Source organism: Musa acuminata, chromosome BXJ3-8 (assembly GCF_036884655.1).
Source record: "Musa acuminata AAA Group cultivar baxijiao chromosome BXJ3-8, Cavendish_Baxijiao_AAA, whole genome shotgun sequence".
Taxonomy (NCBI): domain Eukaryota; kingdom Viridiplantae; phylum Streptophyta; class Magnoliopsida; order Zingiberales; family Musaceae; genus Musa; species Musa acuminata.
Genome location: NC_088356.1, coordinates 8442514 through 8469626, shown reverse-complemented (window position 1 = coordinate 8469626; position 27113 = coordinate 8442514). Strand labels below are relative to the sequence as shown.

Sequence of the window (27113 nt, the reverse complement as noted above, 5' to 3'; positions counted from 1 at the left end):
CATCCGTTCCAATACAAGGTACATGATGGTTTATCAAAAATCGTGGTTGATGATGGTATCGGCTAGTGGACAAATGTGTAGTTGCGGCTGCCATCAACGCTGTCTTGGCTGCTACTGCACCCAACCATAAATAACGGTGAACACAGAGGCAGTTAATGAACACCATCTGCAATCAGAAACTGAGAGCATCTGCAAATTATATAGGTTTGGTGTCGCCTGGTTCGGCCTTTTCTCCGGTCGACCCAAATATTGCCGCAATAGAAAACTCCCTACAGTAATTCCCGCTCATTCACTTAATTTCAAAGCTCTACTCATTGGACAGGATCCCCTGCGATTACGGTGACTGTTCATCTCAACCAGCGGTCCTGGAAAACGCCACCCCGTATTATTGGAGCGCCCTGATGTCGAACAACAGGATTCCATTTGAAATTTGGATTGGAGAGGATCTTCTTACCGCCCTTTTTCCCACGCTCCACGGCGCCCCACCTCTTCTCGTCCGTAGAAGCATCACTTTTCCTCGACCCGGGCGTTTTGTGAATGGACATAATGGTGGGACCCACAGGTCCGCCTCCAATTACAACTCAGGTAGGTGAGTAAGTAAAAAATAATCGAGTAAGAGAATTTACGTATTGTCGACTTTGCATCCATACATAACGATCCACGTCGGCTTTGCATCTGCCACGTCAGTCGCACCTTCCATTTATATATGAGGGAGCAAATTACCCGTTCATTTCTTCACCCGTCGCTCGTGTCATCGCTTCCACCGACTCGGCTCTTCCGCCGGAGTCGCCCCCTACATTGCTTCAAGAAGGGGCAACCCGAACCCCTCCTCGGCTTCTCTTTACGAATCCGGTCATGTGATATCATCCGGCCGTTGTTTGCTGCCTCATCTCCACTTCTTCTCTCCATTTCCACGTTCTCTCCTTGAGGGAGCGAGGGAGAGTTCTTGATCGCCGTCATCAATGGCGGCGCAGTACTCGTCGTCTAGGGGGCGGAGCAGCTCCCCTTTCAGCTACCGGAAGCCACCCTCAGCCTCTTCCTTCTCCTCCACCTCCTCCTCCGCCAACGGCCGCCCGATCCCCCGGTCTTCGCCATCGTCGGTGTCGTCCCACTTCCACGGGTCTTCCAATGGAGGGCATACAAGATTCGGGACCGCTGTCCTGGGTGGCGCGGAGTACTCCAAGGGGCGGGTGGCACCAGTAGGATTTGCGGCAGAGGAGCTGGTGGTTGAGCCAGCGGACGCGGGGAGATCTGGGGATAACATCTCCGTGACGGTTAGGTTTCGTCCTTTGAGGTAAGGGAATGGATCTGGAGTGCGGTTGCAGATCTGTGTTCTTGGATTAAGGGTGGGCTCGGAAGGTCTATTTATTCTATTTTATTTACTTTTTTATTCCTTGTTTTGTTGATTCTGGAAATGGGTTCTGGTGATGATTAGGCGTTCTTGGAAGGATTTCAATGGTTTCTCATTTAGGACGTTGAAATGTGTTTCGGTGACAAATTTGGCTGTAATTGCAGTGACCGCGAATTTCAGCATGGGGACGAGATCGCTTGGTGTGCGGATGGGGATAAAATCCGCAGCGAGTACAATCCAACCACATTCTTCGCATTTGGTAAAACTTCTCTGCTAATTGTTTTTCTTTTCATGGATGACATGCTATTTGCCAATCTAATTCCTCGCCTGTCTATCCTCTTTTTTGTTTACCTGTTGGCAATTGAATTCCATGATTTTATGCAAGGAATGTGCAGTGATTTTTTTGGAATACCTTTTTTTCAATTTTTTCCCCCTTGTCATGCTTGACAAATTAATCAAGGCTATTGAAACTCACCCTAGGATTCTTTTCATGCATTAATTGTCTACTGACCGAGGTGGTAAATATAGTTCTTTTGGTAAGCCTTTGAACTTGTTTCAAGCGCAGTTTCTTATGCTTCCATTGACACTGTTCCGGACTGGAAACAGGACCTTTTATCTACTTGGCACGTCAAATATGAAATTATTTATTTCTACATTTCTTTGCCAGGCTATGGGAAACTATGAGGGGTTGATCACTGTTTAGTTAGTCATTGAAGCTCGGTTCATGCATGAACGAACATAAGTGGTGGTGAATCACAGTATATTGTTCTTTGCATTATTTGGTTGTTTGATGTGCTTCCAGGTAGTTTCTGGCATAAACTACTAAGACTTCATTTTTGATATCCTAAGCATGCCGATAATGCTTCTTTTCCCACTCCATTTTCATTCAACATTGATCCAGTTTCTTTTTCTGTCTTTATCTTCTCTTTTGGATGTTACCCTGTTGCATCAAGAGAACTGCAAGATTGGACTGATTGCTATTACTATTATTTTTGTCAGACAGCTATCTGTACATGTCAAAAGCTTGGTGGAACTGGTTTACATATATTTTCCTTTTCCTCAGCTGGTTTGTTGGTTTCAAGGAATCTGCTAATCACCAATTAATGCAAATACATTATTGTGCATTGCTACTGCTGTTTCTGCTATGCTTTAGGCAGTGAATTACCAAGATTTCGACATCAACTTCTACCCTTCTTCACTCTAGGCCTTTTAGAGATCCTTGGAACAGAGGGTGGCTGGGCCTATTGATCCTGGTACATTTATAGTCGAGGTATCTCGTAAAATAGGGGGTCTCTAATAGGTCACAATGTGAATCCTTTCGGATCCAATCACCCCTTGTTAACCTTTAATCCATGTTGATGCGAGCCTTAATACCTTATACATCAGCTTATGGAGCAACTGGATTCAGGTTGTTGTTTCTTCATAATTCTGCAAAATTGGGTCTTGATCAACATTTTATAGGGCCGTGAACCAGACCCTTTTATGTGAATGTGGAAGATCTCCTAATTGATCCGTACATATTGGTCACTCCTCTCTTACAAAACTATCCTTTATGAAGTTTATCATTGAAGTAAATAAAAGAATGGATTAAATTGCCACAATTTAATTTCAAATTTGTTAACACAATGCTAATGACATTTTAGGGCCTTGGTTTACTGGTTCTGTAGGTGTATTTGAAGCTCTCTTTTGAATCTTTTAGCTTTTTTGGACAAAACCAGTCCTACCATGTAGCTCTACCAAGGTCTCTGTTTTGCATCAGATGAGGTTGGAATTTTCCCTTGAAAGGAATTTTTTCTCATCTTTTTATTTACAGTTAAGCTTTGATATCCTAATTTCTCAAAGATATTGCAAGTACTTGACTAAGATTACATGCAAAAGTTCTTTTAAAAATTTGCTTTTGCTGTGACATGCAGCCTTTTATAAGTGGAAAAAAAAAATTATTCCACCATTTTCGTATCAATTTTTAGAATTGCAGAATTTGTTGAACAACAGAATACTGTCTCCTACTCTCCAATTTTGAAGTCGTGCATGCCATCAAGTTGTGATATACATACACTATCCCCTCTTTCAATTATGCTGTCTCCTACTCTCCAAATTTGAAGTCATGCATGCCATCAAGTTATGATATTCAACGCTACTCCCTCTTTGATAATATCCAAGAATTATGGAATGATATGACTAGCTGATACTAGTTTGATACCTTCCTTTAATCTTTCTTGTTATGTCTTGTAAAGATGTTACTGTGTAATATTTATTTATGTTTTGTAGATAGAGTTTTTGGTCCTTCCACAACTACTCAAGTGGTCTATGATGTTACTGCTCGGCCTGTTGTAAAAGCTGCCATGGAGGGCATAAATGGTATAGAAACTTGGTCATGTTTTTCATTGTTTAGCTGTAAGTAGTTGCCAAATATTTGGATGTTGAGATGCTTTAAAGAGAGACTTGCAATTTTGGAAGTCTCGCTATAAGTTTCAGAAGATGAACTTGGCTTAGATATTTGCTGTTTCTGTATCACTTTGTTGTGACACTAGGAAACTCTGATATATTTAAGCTTGCATGTTGCTTTACTTCACTAAGGGGTACATCTTTTAGAAAGCTTTAATCTAATTTTGGACCCCAATTTTAGGCTGCAGTTCACTAGAAACCTGTTATGTACTTACTAACAGTCTTGACAAGTTTATGTTTTGTCAATGAACTCAACCATGCTTCTATATTTATATACAACAGTTCTCAGCTCTAAAAATATGATTTATTTTGTTCTCTTCTCTGTAAAAGAGGTTTCTAATTTTTAGTTTCTATCCACTTTTGTACTCATCAACTTTCCATAGGGTTGTTGCTTTTATACAAAATTTGATCCAAATCATTCATATTTAAGCAGTTAATTATATCTTCACTAATTATGACAAGTTAAATCTTTACTAACTATGACTCCACATTGACTTGTAGGGACGGTTTTTGCCTACGGTGTCACTAGCAGTGGCAAGACCCATACAATGCATGTAAGTTCACAGTTCTCAGATAGACTATAAGATAGTCAAGTGTATATTTTTGCAGTCCTGAGCATTAATTTTAGACTATTTGTTAGATAATTAAGGAATATCTTCTGGTGCTTTCTCTGCCTTCAAACTCCTACAAAGAAACCTGCCACTAATACTCCTTGTTTTGAGGGATGATCAAAATTCAATTGTTATTGATTTTCTTGCTTTAAGAAACCAACTGGTCTATATTGCTTAAAGTTTTATTTATTGGTGCACATTTTTATCATATATCGGTTCCTTTTTTTTACGATTGGTTTGATCATGTAATTTGTATTTTAAGATAATATACTTTGTATAGATTTATTGTGTTGTTACTGTTACCTTCATTAAAATGGGAGAAGAAGCTAAGCCGTTGTGTCTAAATCTCATCTTGATGCTGCCCCTGATGAATCTCGTCTTCAATGAAACCGAAATAAAAATTGTTTTCACATTGGCAATATGCTTACAAGAGAGTGGTACTCGTGTGTTGCCAAAAATAGCAAAAGGGCTCACTTATGGTACCAAGATTTGGTTAATCCTAATTGGTGCCCTTGGTTTTAGTGCCCTTTAATTATGTTGCGGAATTGTTGGACTATTTCTCGCTTGATCTTGCTGTTAAAAAATTCTTATCCTTGGAAAGTTGGTGGGTCAATTTTTCATGGAGGAACGTATGGTAAAGAAAATTTTCACCTTATGCTTTAGGGAGCAGAACTTCCTATCTATTTCTCATGGATTTCATGTCTGGAAATGGCTTGCCATGTGTTAATTGTTTTTTTCTTCTGACAAACTGTTGGATTATTCAAGCTCACAAATTAGATTGAGTCACTTGTTTTGTCAGCTTGTGTTGCATCATATGCCAAAAACTTACTATTCTAATCACTTCTTCGGCAACTCAAATACACTTTCATTCTCTCCTATAGAACATGTTGCTATAGTCACTTGATTGATTTTCACTTGTATGCCTTTTCGCTGATCTGATGAGAACATCAGCCTCTTTTTTCTCATGTGATTGATTTCTAGCTTCATCTTCTGTCAAGTTGCATGAAAGCAAGTATGATACATACTGGGTCCAGTGTAGGTTAATGTGTAGTTGCTCAGCAAAGCATATAATAGTATCAAAAGCAAAGAAAAAAGAACAAAGAAGAAAGAAATCTTGGAGAGGTATATAGGAGGAGAGAAAAAAGGATGGGTGAAAGGTAACAAAGGAAAAGATGATGCTACATCCACATAAATTTCTGTTAATTCATACTTTGAAATGGGTTTTTGGTCTTGACCATCAATTTAGATCGGGGTGGGCTATCTGAGATAACACAGTTCTTATCAATGAACTCCATTAACTGGATATGCAGCATCAATAAAAAAAAAAGATCCAATCTACACAAGTTTTTTAGGAGGCTTCCAGTGAAGAAAATCCTGTGGAAATTGTCAACAAACATTATTACTTGAGATTCCAAATCAGGTGCAACATATTAGATATCCGGCCAGTGGCATCTAGAGCTAAGCTCAAATTCTTGATGTGACATTTCAATGTATAAAGTTACTTCTCTTTGCAATAAAGTCATTTACTTCTTAGTTTCTCATGCTATATTCTCTAGTTCATCCTTTAAGATGATCCAAAATTTTAATTCACATGCTATCTTTTGCATTCTCTAATATTTGTTGTTATTTATCTTCTTTATGTTTTATGAGTCTTGACTGTGAGACCATCTACAGTGGTTGGATAATAAAAGTTGTCCTTGTTTGTTACCTGTGGTAATTTTGAAATTCAGCATTTGACTTTTAATTTGGGTGTAAAACTTTGTGATATATTCATAAATTTCCAGGAAGCTGAATTAATCTCCTTATTTGAACTTATCTTTTTTGCTGATATTTCCATTTATAGGGTGATCCCAAGTCTCCTGGTATCATACCACTAGCCATAAAGGATGTCTTCAGCATAATACAAGATGTATGTTATTTAGTGTTTTTGCTATTAGATTTAGCCAAGTATATATTTTTTAACTTCAGTCTGTAACACAATATCTGCTATAGTTTTCTAGTGAAATTGATAATGTTTATTTCACCGTGGGTCAATAAATTGTTACTAGTTCCATTGCATTTGTAAAATCTATGTTCCAGTTGATGCTTTAAAGTTTATACATTATTTTGATACCAATAATTTAGTAAATAGAATAATTAGTTTTATCTAAGTGCTTATAATATTTAAGACAGCTTAATTTTAACATATTCAAAAGATTAGAGATGCATAAAAGCTCATTTGCTTTACTTTATCTTCATCTCATGGATTGAACAATGGAAGGTAGTTTCTCTATTATGTATTCTATTTTCTAGTTCAATTGCTTTTTTATATGTTGAATATTTTTAGCAAAAGAAACTTAACCAGAGAGGTTGGGCAAGTAAAAATGTAAAATATATACTCTTGTGGTATCTGCACATGTAGACTTTCAAGTAAGCTAGGTATCTTATTCGAGTCATGTTTTAGATTTTGTGGAACATTATCTTTATGATGTTGCTGAATTCTGTATATAGAGACTAATTTAAACATACCTTGTGTGCTGAATATTTCTTCTTGACATACCAAGTTTTCTTTTGAATGGTTCAATTTGTGTGATTGTAAAACTTGAGTTTCTTTGGCAGACCCTGGAAGAGAATTCTTACTCCATTGTAAGAGTGATGTTATTGCACAGAATGTTCTCTTTTGTTTTGATATCACTGAATTCTTATTTATAAAGAATATAATCTTAACATATTTTGCTTATTGAATGTTTCTTCTTGCAATACCTACTTGTTATTTTTTTAAAACAATATTAAATTGTGTGATTGCGAAGTTTGAGTTTCTTTGGCAGACTCCAGGAAGAGAATTTTTACTCCGTGTATCATACCTTGAAATTTATAATGAGGTAAGGATCTGTTCGATGATTCATCAAAGTGTCTTACTCATTTGTATGTTTGCAGTTGCTAATCCAGTTAAATGTCTAATCTATATATGATTGCTAGATTATTATTGTCTTATTGTCTAACTTGTCTGCCAAATGTACTGACATTTTGATGACAAAAATACTGTGGTGAATAATTCGCCAAACTTGAGTTTCCTCAGTTAATGCAATTTCAGATATTCTATATATATATATATATATATATATATATATATATAATTTTTTGCTTATTTACTATCTTATATTGTAGGTTATTAATGACTTGCTTGATCCCACTGGCCAAAACCTGCGCGTAAGAGAAGATGCTCAGGTATGGAGAGCTATGCTTTTTTAATTTTAGATGATATACATATTGCTTTCACTATACAATTTAAACATGTTACCACTCTTTCTATGAGGTTATTTGGATCACTTTCTCATATCAGACATTCGTTGTATCTTCTTTAGATGGTAATAAATTAAATATTTTCTTCTCTTACCACTTGACGTAAATATTGTTGCATTTTATATTTGTGCACTGTCAACATATTTTTCTTTCCACAAGGCTTGGGGTTGTATGAACTATGAAGTTGTTGGTAATTTGTCCAATTAATTATTAATTCTTCTTGTCCTATCAATGATCTCTATCATGTTTTTTGTTATGACTTATGAGTCAAGTTAATTGCATCCCTCCTTGCATATTTTAGTATTAATTGGGAGCGAAAACTTAATATTAAACAATTAAGAGATTCTTCTTATGAGCATAGAATTTGCATCTATAAAACCTATGATGGGAGAGTCTGGTTCCTATGATTCAGGACTCTGCATATGATCATGATCATCCATTTTAAAGGTCTTCTTATAGGCCTCCAAGAAACGAAAATGTTTTGGCTTTTCTCAGTATTTGGAAGCTGTTGTACATAACACATGCAGAAATAATGACTAGACCAATTTCTTTGGTGTATAAATAATGATGTTTAACCTGTAAAGTTGTTTGTCTAGTAATTTTTCTAGTATCATATTTTAGGCATTGATTGCTAGGTGCATCTGAATATGTACAGATCTTGTGTATATGGTGCTATGCTATGCTCGTCATATGCTTGGTTTGTGAGTTAAAGGTGCTTTTTTCTGTGGATTGTACATAATTTTTGTCTAATTGTGAGGCACAAAATGCTCACGTTTTGATGGAAGATAATGTGATTGTTGATAGGCTTGCCTTTTTTTTTTCTTGGAACTTCTCCTGTACTTGAGCTACAAAGCTACTGAACTTCTACTGAAGGAATTAATCTTTGTCTTAACATGCGAATTAATGATTGTTATTATTTCTGACTTTGTATGATGCAACTGATTTTGATCACTCAAATTGGTATAATCGCATTCATATACCACAGAAGTTCAAGATTGCTCACTAATTTCTGAAAAACTGAAATATCGGTATCCTAAAAAACTCTACATTCTTGCATGAACCCATAAGTGAGCAAGTATATTTGATTGTACAGAGAGCTACTTGCATTTTGAGGAACAGCCTTTAGATGACTATTGTGATGATATATCGTATAATTGGATATGCGGAAACAAATTTATCTAATTCTTGCAATTCTTGAGTTTATATTATTAATTATCAATTTGGGAGTTAGATTTGAAATTGATAATTTTTTTTATCAGGCTGCTGGGAAATTTGTTTTTCCTTTTGAATTCCATATTTATGTTTTGCCATTTCTTAATGACCATCTGTTGAAAATTTCAATGTAACTTTAGATCTCAGTAATTTAGGTGAAGTTATATCTTTTTTATTGATGTGATTAGCTATTTTGCTGTTAGGTTAATGAATTTTAGTTTCTATTTTTTTTTTCATTGTTTCTCATTACACTGATGTGAAACATTTCCTTTTTTCTTATCTAATGTGGAACCTTTTTGCAGGGTACTTACGTTGAGGGTATAAAGGAGGAAGTTGTTTTATCTCCTGGGCACGCACTTTCTTTCATTGCTGCTGGTGAAGGTGAAACTTTATCAACACTGATTCTGTTGCTTATCTGAATCTCTAACTAATACAAACAAAGTTGGCATATTGATGAAAGTTCACCTAATGAAAACAAGGAAAATTGCTTAACTAACATATATTCTGTGGCTATGTCCCACTCAAAGATGTGACCACTGTAACTTTCATTAAAGTGACACATTTCATTATCAATAGGGTCATTAATGTTCTATGTGGCTGCTGTTAATTATTTAATGCAATTTTTTTCTTTTATTAGTCTAGGCAGCCTGAAAAGCAGATTCATCATAATGTTGAAGTGTTTTGTTACCTAATGCAGATAATCTTTTATTCTGTCATACTGTTAAAACTATTGTTTTCTTGATTGAATTAATTTTTAGATCTTTGTTCTTGTAGTTCTAACAATGGGTGTTTCTCTAGAACAGATCAGAAAGTGTTTCGACATTTCAGATTCTGTTAGCCTCATTGTTTAACATTTACAGAAAGTATCCTTTTGGTTGCATTTTTGGAGCTGTTGTCCTTTAAAATGTTGGCACAATATGCAAAGTATCATGTTACAATCTAGATACTTTAACTTTTTTTGGCCCTGTTAGTTCATTTTGTGCAACATTTCCTGCTGTACATATTATTTTACGGTACAAAGTTATTTGGTGCAGCTAAGGTTGTGTAAGTGCTTTTTTTTTTCCCGAGGACAAGTGGTGAGAACAAGATTTGATTTAAGACCTTGCAATCTCTAAGGATCGTATTGATGGACTAATATATCATTGTATAGGAAAACTAGTTTCAGTATGATTGACTTACATGTTGATGCAACAAAAATAGACATCTGGAATATTTTAAGCTACAATTATCATGCCCTTTAGTGAACATGTATCCTTGTTTCAAAGCAAAAATTTAGTGAGTAATGCTGGTGGAGGGTCAAAGAAATTGAGTCTGTTTACTGTTTCTCTCAAACAGTGCATTCTGAGCTTGTGGATTTCTACAAGAAATACAGCCCATATCCTGTATGGTTTGGTGCTTTTGGAGCATTGCCGTTGCAATTAGGATTTTCTAGGAATAACTTGGATCATTAAGAGTGTCAAGATAGATCTAGCCTACTTTTTATTTAGTGTTTTGGGGTTTCCTTATAGCCATTTATTTTATATGTTATTTGTTTATCTGTAAGTTTTGGAGCTGCTAGGATATTACGGTCAATAGAATCATAAAGGGTTTACTGGTGCTTGAACACATTATAAACTTGCTAAGTATGTGGTCTCCCTAGGTGTCCTTTGTTACGTTTTTTCTTTGACCTTAATCCCAATGTGTTCTATGATGTATTATATTGAGTTTGGAATAGTGTAAGTTCCCTCATATTTCTTGGTATGAGGGTGTCGTCGAGCTTATTCTACTTTTTCTTAAAGTTCTGGTTATACTTTATACTTTTAGTTTGTTTTGACTAGCTATACTTATAGGTAAATTTCTTTTTTTTTCCATCACACTTAATTTGCCTCCTAACAACTGGATACCTCTATTTTGGGTATTAATTTGGTGTTGATAAGTATATGGTCTCCTTGTCTGTGAATTGTCCAAAAGATCTGCTGTTTGAAGTTATTCTGCAGTCAAGTCAGAGCTATCTTTTGAAGAATTATGTGAACCATCACTCATGAAAGTTTGTCATTAAGAAGAGAAATAAAGATTACCAAAGTACCCTAAAGGCCTGATCAAGCTAGAACTACTTATCAAGCTTAATTATTTGTTCTAGGTATTTATTGCTGCATAATAAAATGATGTCTACCTTACTGTTACCTCCAGGATAATTGCTTTTGGATATTCACTGGTTGCATACTTATCAGCTAGGTTACCAAAATAGCTTATAATTTTTTTTTTCTAAATTTTTATGTAGCCATCAGTTGTTCTCATGATTTATTTGTGTGAATTTCAGAACATCGTCATGTTGGTTCTAACAATTTTAACCTGTTCAGTAGCAGAAGTCACACAATTTTTACCTTGGTATGTCAGTCTAACTGTTGGTATTTCAGTGTTATACTATATTCATTATTTAGTCCAAACATTACTTTTAGCATCCTATCTTTATGTGCTTTTGTTTGCTTATCAAGTCATGCAGCTCTTTCCAACTGTCATGCTGGATAAATAGATTTTCTTGCTGGGTGAATTTGTCCTTGCCCAAATGTTATCATGATATTTTAGTGGGTGGATGAAATGAGAATAACTCCTATCCATGAATTAAAAAGTTTAAATTCATGTTCTTAAATTTAAAACTAATTACATTATAGAAATTCACACATAAGTCTTGAAACATAGATATATCTAATTAAATAGATTATAATTATTATGTTAATCCAAAAATAAAAATTTAATAATTAAATCAATATTAAAATTCACTTAAGCTTAAGAGATCAATATAAATCAAATAATCATTCTAACATCACAATTCAATTATCATTATTTACTAATCATGAAATTTTAAAATTAAAACATCATTATGCATAAAAAAATATAAATCAAAGCTAATTAAAGAAAGGATCCAACCTCTTCTCGACTATCCTTTCCTCGAGGTCATCTTCTTGGGAAGTCCTCTTCTCAATTCTCCCTTTATCAGACTTGATGAGGAATGAAGGAGGAGGAGTTCCCTTTTCATAGGAGAAGATGAGATGTCTCCAAAAAATAAGTAATAATTTATTTTTTATTTTTTATTTTTTTATTTTATTTTCATACACAAAGAGAGAAATATAATATTCATTTCTTATGGTTTATACACGAAAATAGAATGTAAACTATTTACTTCCTAAAAATCAAATCACTCATTGGGAAATAAATCAATTAATAATTTAATTGATTAGCAGAATTCCTAACTTGTCCACATGATTAAGAAAATCAAAGTTAATCATTTCATTAACTATAGTACCCAAACATGGAAGTTAATAATAAAGCAATACATTATTTATAGTAATTAATTTATATTAAGGGAGAAATTATCGGTAATTACAACTTTTGTATATCATGATGATTTGGATGATCTGCAAATATTGCAGGTTTATAACTGATATAGAATCCCTTTTTTACCTATACCAGTATATACTGATACATATAAGTCTCTTATTTATACATAAATGATGAAACTTGAAAGAACAATTTTGTATATAAGAAAGAAGCAATTTTCTTTAATTCTGTTCCAAATTTTTGCACAAAGAAATGTGCAAAGAAGTCATTAACTCTTTTACTTCAAAATTTGTGAAACTTCTTTTGTGTTTGATAAAAAAAAAATTGCCACACTTTTTCTGGTTAGAACTATAAAACTGATTTTCTTATTGGTTTACAGGCTTTACCAGTTTGACTTTCTTATTTGCTTATCATATTTGCTGTATAATCATATTAGCTACACACAATGATGAGATGTTGCTTTTGACTCTTTATCATGTGAAGCATTGTGTTGACTCTTACGATGTCATTTTTTATCATCTCTCATTTACTTTGATTGAATGATTACTTACGCAGATGATTGAAAGCAGTGCTCATGGTGATGAATATGATGGAGTGATGTATTCTCAACTTGTAAGCTCTGGTTCTGAGCTTTAAGCATGTTGTGCATTTGGCTGACTTTATTGCTGTACCTGACCTATGATGTTCTTTTTCAGAATCTTATTGATCTAGCAGGATCTGAGAGTTCAAAAACTGAGACAACTGGGCTAAGAAGAAAGGAAGGATCTTACATTAACAAAAGCCTTTTAACTCTTGGAACAGTAGGTGCCCAATATTATTGAATATTTTATGTTGAATGTTTCATTAACAACATTCACTATTCTTCCTGTCTGTTTTTATGAGTTGATTTATGATTCCTCTCTAGGATCTTTTAGAAATAGATTCCTTGGTTGACAGTCATGTCTAATGATTAGACTCTCATACATTCACCATACAATTACAATCAATATACATTATGTAGGATTTTCAAGATGCAATATAATTTAGGAATCATGATATTACAAGGTTTTTAAGATCGGGATTAGGATCAAGATCATACTTTTTTTTCCAAGATCGACCTTTTAAAAGAATGGGATTGGAGGGATTTGCTCGGATGTTATGAATTTAAATAATTTAAACTGAATTAGACACTATTTTTTTTAGAAAAACTAGAATTTTGCTACAAAAAATCAATAAATGATTTAATTTTAATTCAACCTTGACTTAGTTATTTCAGAAACATAAAAAATTGAAAATTTAATTCTCAAACACTTATTACCATTTTGACAAACTTAAATATTATAAGTTCATACTTACGTTCCCAATAGAAGTTTGCAACCAACCATTCTAGTTTTTTTTATATATAATTGCTTGTTTTGATGATATGTTTACTACTTTATATATTTTTATATCTTATAGAATAGTCTTCATGATATATTTTTCTGTATAGAATTGTCATATATTATTTTATTATTCAGATTTTATAATTTATTATATATTGTTTATTACTGTTTATACATTATTGTATAATATATTAAAAAAATATCAAATCAATATATATGCATATATATATATATATATATATATATATCCTTTAACTGTATCTTAAGTTCTATTTATCACTAATTAAAACATATCTTTAATTAAATCATTTCTTTAGTTCACTTCTATTGTTATTTTCTCCTTCTCTTTTGTTCTTTTTCTTTTACCTAATCAGGCATTCAATTGTTCCTAAGGAAGAGAGCCCAGGCTCAGACCCAAGCCCTTCTCCTCCTCACTTTAGTCATGGCTCGGTCAATTGTTGTATGCCCTTCACCTGTTTGGCAAAATTTTCCCTATTGGCCCCAACTTCATGACGGGTACTCTGTATCATTCTCTCCTCTCTTCCTCCTCTACCACTTTCTCTGGTGGTTTTTCATTCCACTATTGCTGGATCTTGTATATCCGATGGCTCAGCTGGTCCTGTAGCAGATTCTTATTCTTTTAAATTGGAGACAATCCAATGAGATGTATCTGGGCTTCTACTATTTTTGGGTGAATTCTGGATTGGAGCTTGCCGATATTGAATGTTCATGACAATTTATGTCATCAAATCAAAAGGAGCTGTGTTCTAATTTCACAAACCTTGGTGCCGAAAGGAGTAAATTAGGTCAAAGTTACTTATTTGTTGGTTGTAATATGGCCTTCCCTGAGTTCCCTCTTTTTCACTTTAATGTAAGTCTGAACTAAATATCAGCATACACACTTTCTTTTGTGGTCTCATAAAGGCCATTTTAGGCCTACGAAGTAGAACCAAATTTTGCTTGAAAACATTGTAAACCTATCAACATATGTAGATAACATTGATATATCTGAGTAACTTGTTAATTTAGATGTGTTACACAATCATTGACATATGGTGTGTTGTGTAATTTGTAGCCGTTTGTGAATATTTGGTTCTCCAGTTATAAAACTAACTTTGTTGATAACTTTTTAAAGGTGATTGGAAAGCTTAGTGAAGGGAAAGCATCTCATATTCCTTACCGTGATTCTAAATTGACTCGACTACTGCAGACCTCATTAAGTGGCCATGGGCATGTATCGGTGAGTCTTGACTGGTCATATGCCTGATGATCATTTTTCAGTGTGATCTGTAATGTCTCTAGGTGATTGTTATTTGTTTGGCTTGGCTTTCCATCATTACATCTCTCAATTTCCTTTTGCATGCAATTATCTGGTCAGACTCTTCCATATTTTAGCTTAGTTGTTTATTGAAGGTGAAAATTTCTTACAAGTATTGTGCATTGTGCAGCTCATTTGCACGGTTACACCTGCATCTGGTAGCATGGAGGAAACTCATAACACACTCAAGTTTGCGAGTAGGGCAAAACAAGTTGAAATTTATGCTTCTCGTAACAGGGTAGACATACTCTTTTCTCTTTGGTTGGAATTGTTGATACTCTTATATCATAATGCCGATGAATAGTTTTGACTTTTGAGTTTGTCATTGCAGATTATTGATGAAAAGTCATTGATCAAGAAGTATCAGAAAGAAATATCAAGCTTAAAGCAAGAACTTGAGCATTTGAAGAAAGGGATGCTAAGTGGGGCCAGTCATGATGAAATAATGAGCTTGCGCCAGAAGGTAAACATTGAATATGTCCTCCAGATGCCTTAAGTGCATATTCTCTTTCATAGGACAAAGAATGACATTGGTCTCTACAAAACCTCAGACTTAGTTATAATACTTAGAAGGGATCATGTTTTTGTATTGTGCAAACAGCTTGAGGAAGGCCAGGTGAAGATGCAATACCGTTTAGAGGAGGAAGAGGAGGCCAAAGCTGCTTTAATGAGTAGAATACAGAGGCTGACCAAGCTGATACTTGTTTCTACCAAGAACTCTATTCCTGGGTGTTTAACTGATTTACCTGGGCATCAGCGCCGTCTCTCTTTAGGGGAGGATGATGTAAGTTCTTAGCTCCAATTTGAATCTATAATTGGTTTGATTCTTTAAAAGAATGTTTTTGTTTCTGAAGATTTTCCACACTGAACGGAATCAGCATTAACATAATATACAATCTTTTTCTAGTTGCTGAAAACAATCTTTTATTGATTATGATCTTTGCCATCCAGGATTTCACTTTTGACTTGTACATTAATTTTATTGCCTCATTATTCTTTTAAGTTTTGATTCTCTGTCTATTCATTGGATTTTCTCTGTCCTTAATTACATATCTTGTGGCAACTCGATATCATTTTGTTAACTTGGATTGCACAAACTTGGTTACCATACTTCTCTAAGGCGAACCATTATTTGAATCAGAATAATTTGAAGTTGGTATAGCAGAATGATGCAGAACTAGACTTTCTATGTTACATGACTTACTGGATGAGAAATAATAAGTATATTAGTCAAGGAAAAAAGAAATAGTGAATACTTATTCTGGTTATGTTGAAGAGGACTTGATGGTTGAAAGAAAACATGTTGGACTTGCTCTATGTCAGTGATTTAAAAAGGCGCTCGGGCGAGGCGAGGCGAGGCCTGAGCACCTCGCTTCACTTCCAGGCGGCGCGCTTCAAAGAGGCGCCGCCTGGGCGCTTGCCCGAGCCCAGGCGTTGGGCACTTCGGGTGAGCGCCTAGGTTAAACCAGGCGACCAAACCAACGTTTTAGGTCTGGTTCGGTCTCCGGTGCTTTAGTTGGTTCAATCAAACCAACTAAAGCACCGATATCAGCTGTCGCTGCCCAACCCTAACCCTGCTCGTTGCCACTACCACTCCCACTCCCGCTGCTCGTCGCTGTCACTGCTCGCTACTGCTGCCGCTCGCCGCTCCCGCTGCCTCCTTACACTCTCGCTACCGCTGCCTCCTTACACTCCCGCTCCCGCTGCAGCTACCGCTTCCTCTTTTCTCAGTCAGTACCCCCTTACACTCCTCTTCCTTCTCTTTCAGTATACTGTTAACAGTATACTAATAATAGTATTTGTATTTATTAGATTAATAATATATTATTTTGATTTTGTATCTTAGATTTTCTTAATTTAATAGCATATTTTTATTTAAATTTTTAAATAATTATATTTATTAATTATATTATATATTTTTATATTTTAGCGCCTCGCTTCGCTCAGGCGAGCGCCTCAGGTGTTTTTGGACTTTGGCGTCTTTTGACGCCTAGTGCTTTTTAAATCACTGCTCTATGTGAATAAGCCATTGAACCTATGACTGCTATGAAATGTTTTAGTAGTTTGTTCAAGATATGGTCATCTCAAGGATTAGTATACAACTGAATACAAAGAACTGGTTATGCCAAGAATTTTCTTCCGTTTTTACAATTTCAGAAAGGTGTGGTTTCGTTTCATACCTTTCCTCCTTCCTCACTGCTATAGTAAAAAATTAATTTTACACTGGCATTGTTTCTTATTTTTGTTCAAAGATCTAGGGCGGGTCCCATTTTTTCTCCAAATTGTCTTGCTCCTTGGGCAGCAGAATTTGATTTAGTTCTTTCCTTGATAGTAAGAGATAAACATGTTTAAAATTTTTATTTAATTTCTGCAAATTTCTAACTTGGTGAGAGCATTGTCAGAAAATTACCTTCACTAAAATCTTTTGTAATCATTCTTTGTAACCTAACATGCTGATCTGTGAACCTAAACTTGGTTAAAGACGTACTTAGAAATATCTTGTTACAGTCTTTCTCTTATGTAGTTATGGAGGAGCAAATTTTCTGGCCTTGTCTATCAATCCTAGCTCCAACTTAGTTTTACTATTTTCATTGACTTATTGCTCTAAAGAGAACTCATTGTGGGAAAAACATCCATTTAGCTAACCCCAACTTGTTGGGAATGCGGGAATATGGCTTGTTGTTGTTAATTTCCATTAGAGTTCTTTCCCTTATGGTATTTTTGCTTCTACAGACTAGGCTTAAAATTTTATCACTTTAAGCTTTTCCAGTGTTAAACATTAACAACCTATCTATAGGTTGGGTTCTATATAATCGTCTATGAAACAAGCAGAAGATCCTTGCCTGTATCATTTTTCGTATTTATAGTATTTTTGCTCTGGTGATATATGAAACGAATCCTAGGGTTAGTCTTTCACAAACAATACTGATGGTTGGCACTAACATCCAGGTTCCATAAGTTACCATGGAAACAAGGTTGCTCATTGGACTTAGACTAAGTGTCCATTCATTTGCAATATTCCTCTGTGGCAGAATTAAATGCATTTTTATCAAAACAAAGAAAGTTGCCTAAGATAAACAAGAAAATCTTGGGACATGATGACTTCAACATCGTTGGTGTCTGATTTACTATATTTGTGAGTGAGGGTGATTTGATCTTAGTCAGATTCATTGAAAGACTTTAGTTGGTTTGCCTTTTTTCCAGATGCAATATTGGAGTTACTTTCATCAACCAATGCACTAGTTAATCCTCATATTTGAAACTTTGATGCACATTTCATATCACATGCTTTGCCTAAAAAAATGTAAATTGTCATTGTAGCAGAAAATCATGCATGAAAAATAAAGCAGCTTAAGTTGCATATCATAATGCACTGTTAGTATGGAATGCCCTGCAAAATGAAGGTCAAAGATAATTCTTTTGTGACCGACTTCGATGTACTTTAGCTCAAAGTTCACTTGTGGATCCGCAACTAAGTCTGTTCATAGAATAGTAAGTTGATGCTCCAGTATGGAGTCTCATAAAATGTTTTCTCTCAACAGCCACTTACTATATTATGACATTTCTCTACCCCATCTGTGATATTTTCCTATCTGCCACAAATATATCTGTGAAATATCATGCATGTCAATAATGGCTTTTGCTACACGAACACATCTGTTTAGTCTTGGATGTTTGTAGGAGCAGTTATATTATCAGATTATTTTTTATTATACCATATACATTGTAAAAATGCTTGCTATGCTAGATGCCCTCTCCAATGTGGATCTTTTATCATTTGACATTATTCTCCAACCTCTAGCTCATGATCAGTGTGTGTTTTGGATGTCATTATTAATGCAGTTCAATCATTATGACTTGGAGTGCCATTTTGTTTGTGGCTAAATTTTTGCATAAGTGTGATAGTGTTTGTCACAAATTTACTTTGCAGAAAATGGATATACCACGTGAGCATTCTCCAGTTCTTGAAAGTGAGAGCACCCTGAATGGTTTTGTGGCTTCTGCTCTGTCAGATTCATTAGACACATTATCTGATGTTAAAAATCAAAGATATTCAAGTAATTTGAGTGAAGAACATTCCGCAGTCAGTGGCTCAATCACAGATGCAGAGCAGGTAATTGAACTTATTGTTGCAGTTATCGGTTGTTGCTGGTCCTCACTGACCTGTTCATTGGTTTCTATTGGAAATTAGCCTGGAAATGTGACTCTATCATTGTATAATCTCTTTCCTTTTTCTCTGAGCAAAATTCATTTAAATTTTTACACCATACGACGAATAAAATTTGCTGAGATGGTGTATATGTTTCCTTTTTTAATTATAAGATCTTGTTTCTGCTAAGTGTTTTCAATTTTCAAGTGAATTGTGCATCTGTTCATTGACTTCTGCTATTATATTGGTGTTAAAGACAATTGTTCTTGTGAATAGGAACAAATTTCCTTGTTCATTAAGCAGGAAGAAATCACAAATGTTTTTGGTTTTAATATCTCATACATGATGCTATTGCAATAGTTTCATTTAGGTGCTCTTCTTTGGATTTCAGTTAAATCTGATAGCATACATTGGAAACTAAACAACCTGGCTATTGAGTGTGGATGAGGTTTGCTAAGACAAAATAAATTCCTTTTTGAAGACCATGATGCTTATGGTAGATATTCTTAGATGTTTATTATGCATTTTTTTATGAGATATCAATCGTATATCTTATATATCTTTAGTACCCAGGGTTTTATCTGTATTGATGTTGGTAGCACTTACTTTATTAGCCTACTTTGGGAGATGAATTTTCATGTCATAAAGTACATTACTCCTGACCGCTGCTAAATTTGGTATACCTTAATTATGGTTGACTTGTTTCTTTAACATACACAGACTAGGATAACAATGTCAGATGAAATGGATCTCCTAGTCGAACAAATAAAGATGCTTGCTGGTGAGATTGCATTTGGTACCAGTACACTAAAGAGACTGATGGAGCAGTCCGTAAATGATCCAGATGGCACAAGGATTCAGGTACAGTTCCTATTCTTAAAGCTCATGTCCTTTCAGCTGGAAAATACTAAGTTGCCCTTGCTACATTCTAATACTATGTGTATTTTTTATTATGCTCTTGCGTCTTCTGAGTTGGCTATAATTTGCTTAGATTTGGTTATTTTTCCTTGGTTATTGCTGTTGCAGTCCATTGTGATATTCAATCTATACCTGCTTCTAGCTAGATGATAAAGAAACTATGGAGCTGTCTCGTATCTTGAGTTGGTATTTCAGCAATCATGTCATAGGTCTTATAGAACTACCTGACATTGCAAATTGGTAATTGAATCTCACGAATTTTGAGTTGGGTCATAGGTTTATTTGAATTTCTTGGCATTTTACTAAGTCTCTCATTCGGTTAGATTTTCTATTTTTCTTCTCCTTCCATTTATTTTCCTTTGTTAAAGAGTATTAAAATTTATGATATTGCATCATTCAGCTAATGTTTCCAACTCGAGTCTCTTTGGTTTATTAGGCCAGTATATTGCCTTGTTTTTTCTTTGTGATCACATCCATTGGAAGTTGTATTATGAATGTTCTGCTTAAGATCTGGTCTGGTTTTTACACTCTTTTCTTTTCTTTTGCCTCCTACAACCTCGTTTTCCCTCTAAGACTTTTTTTGTTGCCATTTTTGCCAATATTTCAGCTTGACCTAATTATTTACAGATTTGTCTTCACTTAACTTAGATAATTTAAAATTGACCTTTACTTTGGAAAATCTGCAAGGAGATGTAACTTTTGTTTTACTAAAAGTTTGTCTCGGCATAACTCTATTTACCACAGATCGAGAATTTGGAGCATGAAATCCAGGAGAAACAGAGACAGATGAGAGTGTTGGAACAGCGCATTATTGAAAGTGGCGAAGCTTCAATGGCCAATGCCTCAATGGTTGAAATGCAGCAGGTATGCCATCTTCTCTATGCAGCTGTTTCTTTTTTTTTTATAGTTGAACTCCAAGTCACTCTTCAATTTATTTTCCACTCACAGACTGTAACGAGATTAATGACTCAGTGCAATGAGAAGGGCTTTGAGCTAGAGGTGATTTAACTTGAGTTATATTTTTAATGTTTTTAATCTATTGAACTATGTCATATATTTAAAATTTTCCTTTTTTATTCAAAAGCTGTACTATACTGTTACTATATTTGTTGCAGTTAAGATCAGCTGATAACCGTATCCTTCAAGAGCAGCTGCAACTGAAGGTTGGTAATCAGGTTCAATGTCCTGAATTATTGTGTATTTGTATAGTTGACATACATTTTATTAGATAGCATGCAAACACCAGTTCTCATGACTCAGTTTGTTGCCCCAGCCAATGTAGTTCTCTCTTTCTTTTCCCTTGGTATGGCAAACAAAATATAACTATCACAATTCAAATTTCAACAGAAAAATTCACATACAAGGCATGTATTGAATCTAATCTGCTGGAATGGTATTCATTCATGTCAGTGTGGGAGATTTGAGCACCAACAATCTACTATTTAAATGTCACTGGGATGATACACTTAGCTTCGTCTGACTTAATCAACCATTATATTTATTTTATATGTTTATTCTAAATTCCGTGCTAAATTTTAATCTGGATATTATACTCAGTGCTCTGAGATTAAGGAGCTGGAAGATAAAGTGCTTGTTCTTCAACAGCAACTAACTTCAATCAAAAATGAAAAACTGCATGAAGAACTTGGCACAGAAGAAATTAATGATTTGAAGAGTAAACTTCAATATCAGGTAATATTTAATTTGTTAGTGTTTACACTCTTTCATGCTAAGTTGGACTTCAATGCTTAAAGTATTGTGGTTTCTTGTCTTGTGTCAAGGTCTTTTGTTTAGTTTAAAAGTGCAATAGCTTTCTTTTATTACTAATGATAATCACATGCTTTACAGTATATGGGCATGTGGTTATTGTTAATGGCGCACTCATGCTTTATAGGCTTCTTGGTTATGTATGATTTGATCTGCTGTTGTTTGTCCCAACCACTTACCTGCTTCATGGGCATAAAATGAAGTGGCCAGAGGATTTTCATGCATGTGATATAGGCATTACAGATACCCTTTGCTGTACACAGGTTGGTTATTTGTCTTGCAGACCTCATGTATCAGAAGGATGGATTAGTTTATTTTATATTTGGTTGTAGTGTGGAATTATATGCAGGTAATTGGGTCGTATGATGCAAATAAGCACTCATTTTTATTAAGTTTTTAAACTGCAACGCATAGGTTGTCCTTTTTCTAACGGTTCTTCTACTGTAACTTTACTGTTTTTTAATTTCTCTTTGATGTCTAGATGCAGCTTATTGTGATTCACAATAAACTAAATGTCTTTGATTGCTTTACTTAACAATAAATGGCTGGCTTTGCACTTAGTGGTCTCTAATATGACAACAATAGCTGACCTTAACAATTGCTACGTCTCTTTCTATGTGCTCATGTACATGCCTTTGATAATTTTGCTGCTATTGTCTGCAAAGTTGCCACTCCGTATGTGTTTTCATGTACCAGTTGATCAGATCTTTTCAATTCTAAGCATGCCACATGAGATCAAAGCAGGGAACACTCATCTCTTTGGTTGTCTCATAATGCCAATCATTTTTATTCTTTTCACTTTCTTTCCATCATACTAGGTCTGCATACATTTTTTGGCTTTAATAAATTAACTGGGTCAAAATGCTTTGACAGGAGGCTGAGAATGAGAAACTAAATCTTGAACGTCATCAATTGATCAAAGAGAATCATGGTTTGCTTTCACAGAATCAGAAATTAGCTGAAGAAGCTTCTTATGCAAAAGAATTGGCATCTGCTGCTGCGGTTGAGCTCAAGAATTTGGCTGAGGAAGTAACAAAGCTCTCACTACAAAATGAAAGACAGGCTAAAGAGTTATTGGCTATTCAAGATTTAGCTGCTTATTCCAAAACTGCTAATGGTACCATCCGTAGGTTTTCTGAAAGCAAGAATGATGGGATCAAACTAGGACGAAAAGGCCGGCCTCCTAGTAGAAGTGGCGATGCTGGAAACACAGGATCTGATGATATGGTTAACCGGAATCTTGATCTAGATGACATAAGGATGGAATTGCAGGTCAGAAAACAAAAGGAAGATACTTTAGAAGCTGCTTTGGCTGAAAAAGTGCATCTGGAAAAAGAATATAAGAAAAAACTTGAAGAAGCAAAGAAACGAGAAATATCATTAGAGAATGATTTGGCTAGCATGTGGGTGCTTGTTGCTAAGCTGAAAAAAGGTCCCTTATGTACATCTGAATTGACTGCAGATAAAAGTTCTACCATTTTGGTTGATGTTTCAGATGATCTTAAAATGAACAATGATGAACACAATGGTTCTCTTCATCAGGAAAGACAAGCAGTAGATAGTTTGGAAAAGCCAAATAATGAACAATTGAACCAAAATCAGGAGTTGGAACCTTTGCTTGTTCGCTTAAAGGTAAGTTTCAGCTTTTGACGTATTTATTCCTAGATGTGAAGTTTTTCTTCTACTTGTTAGTAATTGATAAGTGGCATATTCAAATTCACCATTCTATCATTAGACGTTGGATAGCATTAAAATCTACACCTGCCCAGCACAATCTGTTAGATCTTGATTGTCAGTTTGGATGCATTTGACTTGATAATGGTATGCGTCTAATTGTTGCTAATATCGCCTTTTCTGACGTTATTATCTGATAATGGTAGTGATCACCTGTCTTCCATGTAATAAATTGCTCCTTTTTTATTTGCTTTGATACTCTAGTAATTGAATTGTTCAAATTATAAGGTGAGATGAGATCTAATCATATTTTGTTTACATTTGAGGCAAGTACTTTGAATTATCATCTCCAAAGTTTGTCCAAGAATATGGTGTCAGCTATAGAGCATAGCTTGATATTTGAGGTTTGATAAATCATTGCTTCAAAATCCTGATTAGTGCTAGTCAACCTGGCATCAACTATTTCAAGTTGGTGCCACTTTGCATCAAGGCATTTTTTGAATTTGTGCGCTTGTCTGCATGCCTAGTTTGCTGATAAACTGTATATTTTATTACAATTCTGAGCTCATTAATCATGATTGAGGTGCTAGTGGTTACTGTTGATAGTTGCAAAAGCAGAGGAAGAGTAAAAGAATATTGTAATATGATTATGCTGGTTTTGTTAATAGATCATGGGCTCCTAAACATTGAAAGAGAGGTCGATGTGACAGTGGTAGAGGGTTGAATGATACAGAAGGACAAGATGGTTGGTGGTTGAGCTAGCAAAAGAGGTTAAATTATATTGGATTTTTTTTAAAAAAAAATTTAGGAAGTTTTGGATTGTTGAGTGTTTGTAATCTCTTAAAAATAAAATAAGACATATTTCTCTTAATCTCATATGTAAATTTTTTGGGTCTAGTCATAATTACTAACCAAGGCTGTTTTCATAATACATGGATGACAACACACAGGGTACACAGAAAAGAACCAATCTAACTTATTCCCATGGGGGATTGGGAGGTGGTGGTGCTTTCTGCATCACTTCATCAAAAGTGCAGGCCATTACCCATCTTTTTGGCAAAGAGTATTGTGATAATGTGTAAATTCTGTTAGCCATAATAAATAGTATGGTGTGAAAATGCATTTTGACCATATCAACGGTATTGGACTGTGTTAGGAGGACATTTGACCATGTCGAAGGGTGACAAAGTGGGCATTGACATTGTTTTTCAAGTACCTAGGTGTTACTGTTTTTCTGTCACACGCATAAACATAAATTACTAGAAAAGAACAATTACTTGTAAAGTTAATGGATTTCAGAGAAATACAGCTTACCCCAAATTACTGTATTGTTATCATGTTATGCCCATCATTTGTCACAATATGGTATTGCAGCTATACTAGGAATGGAAATTTTAGGGTCTCAACATCGACAAATCATGGATCATAGATATGGATAACCAGTTTACAATCTGTTCCAGGAATCATGGATAACAGATATGGATAACCAGTTTGCAATCTGTTCAGGCCAAAATTCAGGAGATGAAGGAAAGAGAAATTGATTCTTCAGGGACTGGGGAGACAAACTCTCATGTTTGTAAAGTATGCTTTGAATCACCAACTGCTGCAGTACTTATTCCTTGCCGGCATTTTTGCTGTAAGCACTTTCATTTACACCAGGCAGTTATTTCAGCAGTTGTCTTGTTTTGTTTGGCGATTAATGGTCTTTTTGGCATTGAACCAGTGTGTAAATCTTGCTCACTCGCCTGCTCAGAGTGCCCTCTTTGCCGCACTAGGATTGCTGATCGTATCATTACCTTCACTTCATAAGTAGTGACCCTCCTATTTACAGGTATATCTTACATTTCCTTGGCATTTGTTGTGATAAGATAATGAGCTGTTGGCTCTTCTTGTTATTTTATGCAACTTATATTGAAACTGTCTTTCCTTGTGTGTCAGGTCAACTACCTTGTTGCTTTTGCTGTACAATAAATTTTCTTCATCAGTTTGTAGAAGATGCATGCTCTGTTGTTTTTGGAAGGTTCTACCTTGTGGGAACTGCAAATTCTTTTCGTTTCTAAAGGCAAAATGTCTCTGTCTCCATATTTGTCCATCTTGTTCATATTATAAAGATCTTATTGTTCTGCAAGCAAGCACATTGATGAACCAACCCACTGGAAGCTGTGGAGATCTTCTATAAGAATTTACAAAAGAGAACATGCTATGGGAACCTGCTTGTTCCCATATATGATCACAGCACCTGTATGCTCCTTGTCAAATCATCATATTGTAGTTAGTTGGTGGTCGAATGAACACTGTAAATGGTCTGTAAACACTGTAAATGGTCTTAAAAGGAAATGCCATTAGTGGTTGTCGCTACAATGCTAAAACAATGTTTCTGTCTGGGCTTACCATATTAGTGCAACTTATATTCAGAGTCATGCAACCAAATTCTCACAGACAGTATATAGTAGTTTCAACTTTATAAAGCTGATATGCAGAAAAGAAAAAGATGTTAGTTCAAGGTCTCAAGATGAATACAATAATATCCAAACTTGAGGATATTATGATATTCATTGTGCAGAAAAAGGAGAGGAGAAAAAAAAAGACGGCAACACTACAATCTGTGCTGAGGTTGACGAAAGCCGCAGCAGCATCACAAAAAGCTCTTCTTCTTCGGAGATGAGGTGCAAAGCTGATGCCTGAGGCACTCCAAAAGCTAAAAAATAATGCCCCTCCTATCTGGAATGGATCATGTCATCGTCCGTTATTTTCTTCATGATTCTGATCTTTTGGAAGAAATCTGTGAGTGGATTCTTTGCGATTGCTCTGTCGCTCTTACAATGCTCGGGCACCTCACGGAGATCCTCGGCCTCCTGTTACGGCTGCTCGCGGGCAATCTCCTGACCGCCTGAGATCCAATACGAGGCCTGAGGAAGCCTAATCGGAAGCGCGTCGGGCAGAATGCCACCCAGGCAGCATCTTGATCAGCTGCTACGAGATGCTGTTCGTCGCCGCCCCCATGGTGGCCATACACACTGCTGCTGTCTTTGATGATACTTCCATGCAAACTGTCCACCGCCTCGGCTTCCACCGCCTGCGACGACGGGATCGGGACGGCGGAGACGCGGACGACGGTCAGCAGGAACCTACAGTGCTTCTTGGTGACAGCAGTCGCGCTGTGGATCGCGACATCGCCGTCCCTGCACGAGATCGCGCGGTCCTCCTGGCACAAGAGAAACCCCCTCTTCTCCTGCAAAATTTCCTCACGACCAGCTGCTTTAGCACCGCGTAGGCGATGGAGCAGAGGGAATCAGCCGCGGGAGGTGACAGGCCTTGCAAACATCACAAAGCGGTGGGGGTTGTGCGGAGGAAGAGGGCGTAGCGGTGGTGCTTGCCAGCGAGCCCGTTGGTGCCCTGGACGCGGCAGTACACCGACTCGGCATCAGCGCCGCAGGCTACACACTGTTTGTTCATCCCGACGTTGCTTTTGCGGCGAGGAGGGAGTGGTCAACGGAGAAGAAAAACTACTGATTAAGAAACCTAATATGATTCTATCTTATTTCTAAGGTATTTTATAGATATAATTAAATTTTAATTATAACATATATTATATATATAATTAATTTTTTAGAAAATGATCCAGAGACATTTTACTCTTGCGTATAAAGATTATAGATTTATTCTCAATCTTTCTTAATCCCTATTTTATCGGTGATATGGATGG

The 27113-nt window shown here is 35.6% G+C and overlaps 1 protein-coding gene across 2 annotated transcripts; it reads left to right on the top strand.

Moving 5' to 3' along the window:
- The first annotated feature begins 751 nt into the window (after positions 1-751).
- Positions 752-25800, top strand: LOC135646068 (kinesin-like protein KIN-7K, chloroplastic). 2 transcript variants are annotated; one of them, XM_065165194.1, is made up of 25 exons: positions 752-1294; positions 1516-1610; positions 3620-3709; positions 4298-4350; positions 6251-6316; positions 7215-7268; positions 7555-7614; positions 9204-9282; positions 11201-11268; positions 12775-12831; positions 12915-13019; positions 14716-14820; positions 15029-15136; positions 15230-15361; positions 15500-15682; positions 18830-19012; positions 19769-19909; positions 20711-20830; positions 20915-20965; positions 21082-21129; positions 21524-21658; positions 22607-23365; positions 24914-25043; positions 25131-25238; positions 25346-25800. In XM_065165194.1, the coding sequence occupies exons 1-24, from the start codon at positions 963-965 to the stop codon at positions 25214-25216; spliced, it is 3240 nt and encodes a 1079-aa protein (XP_065021266.1). In that variant the 5' UTR covers positions 752-962; the 3' UTR covers positions 25217-25238; positions 25346-25800. The 2 variants fall into 2 exon arrangements, 1 of the variants encoding a protein (XP_065021266.1); XR_010498953.1 differs by lacking the exon at positions 25346-25800 and having other exon boundaries at positions 813-1294; positions 24868-25043.
- The last annotated feature ends 1313 nt before the right edge of the window (positions 25801-27113 follow it).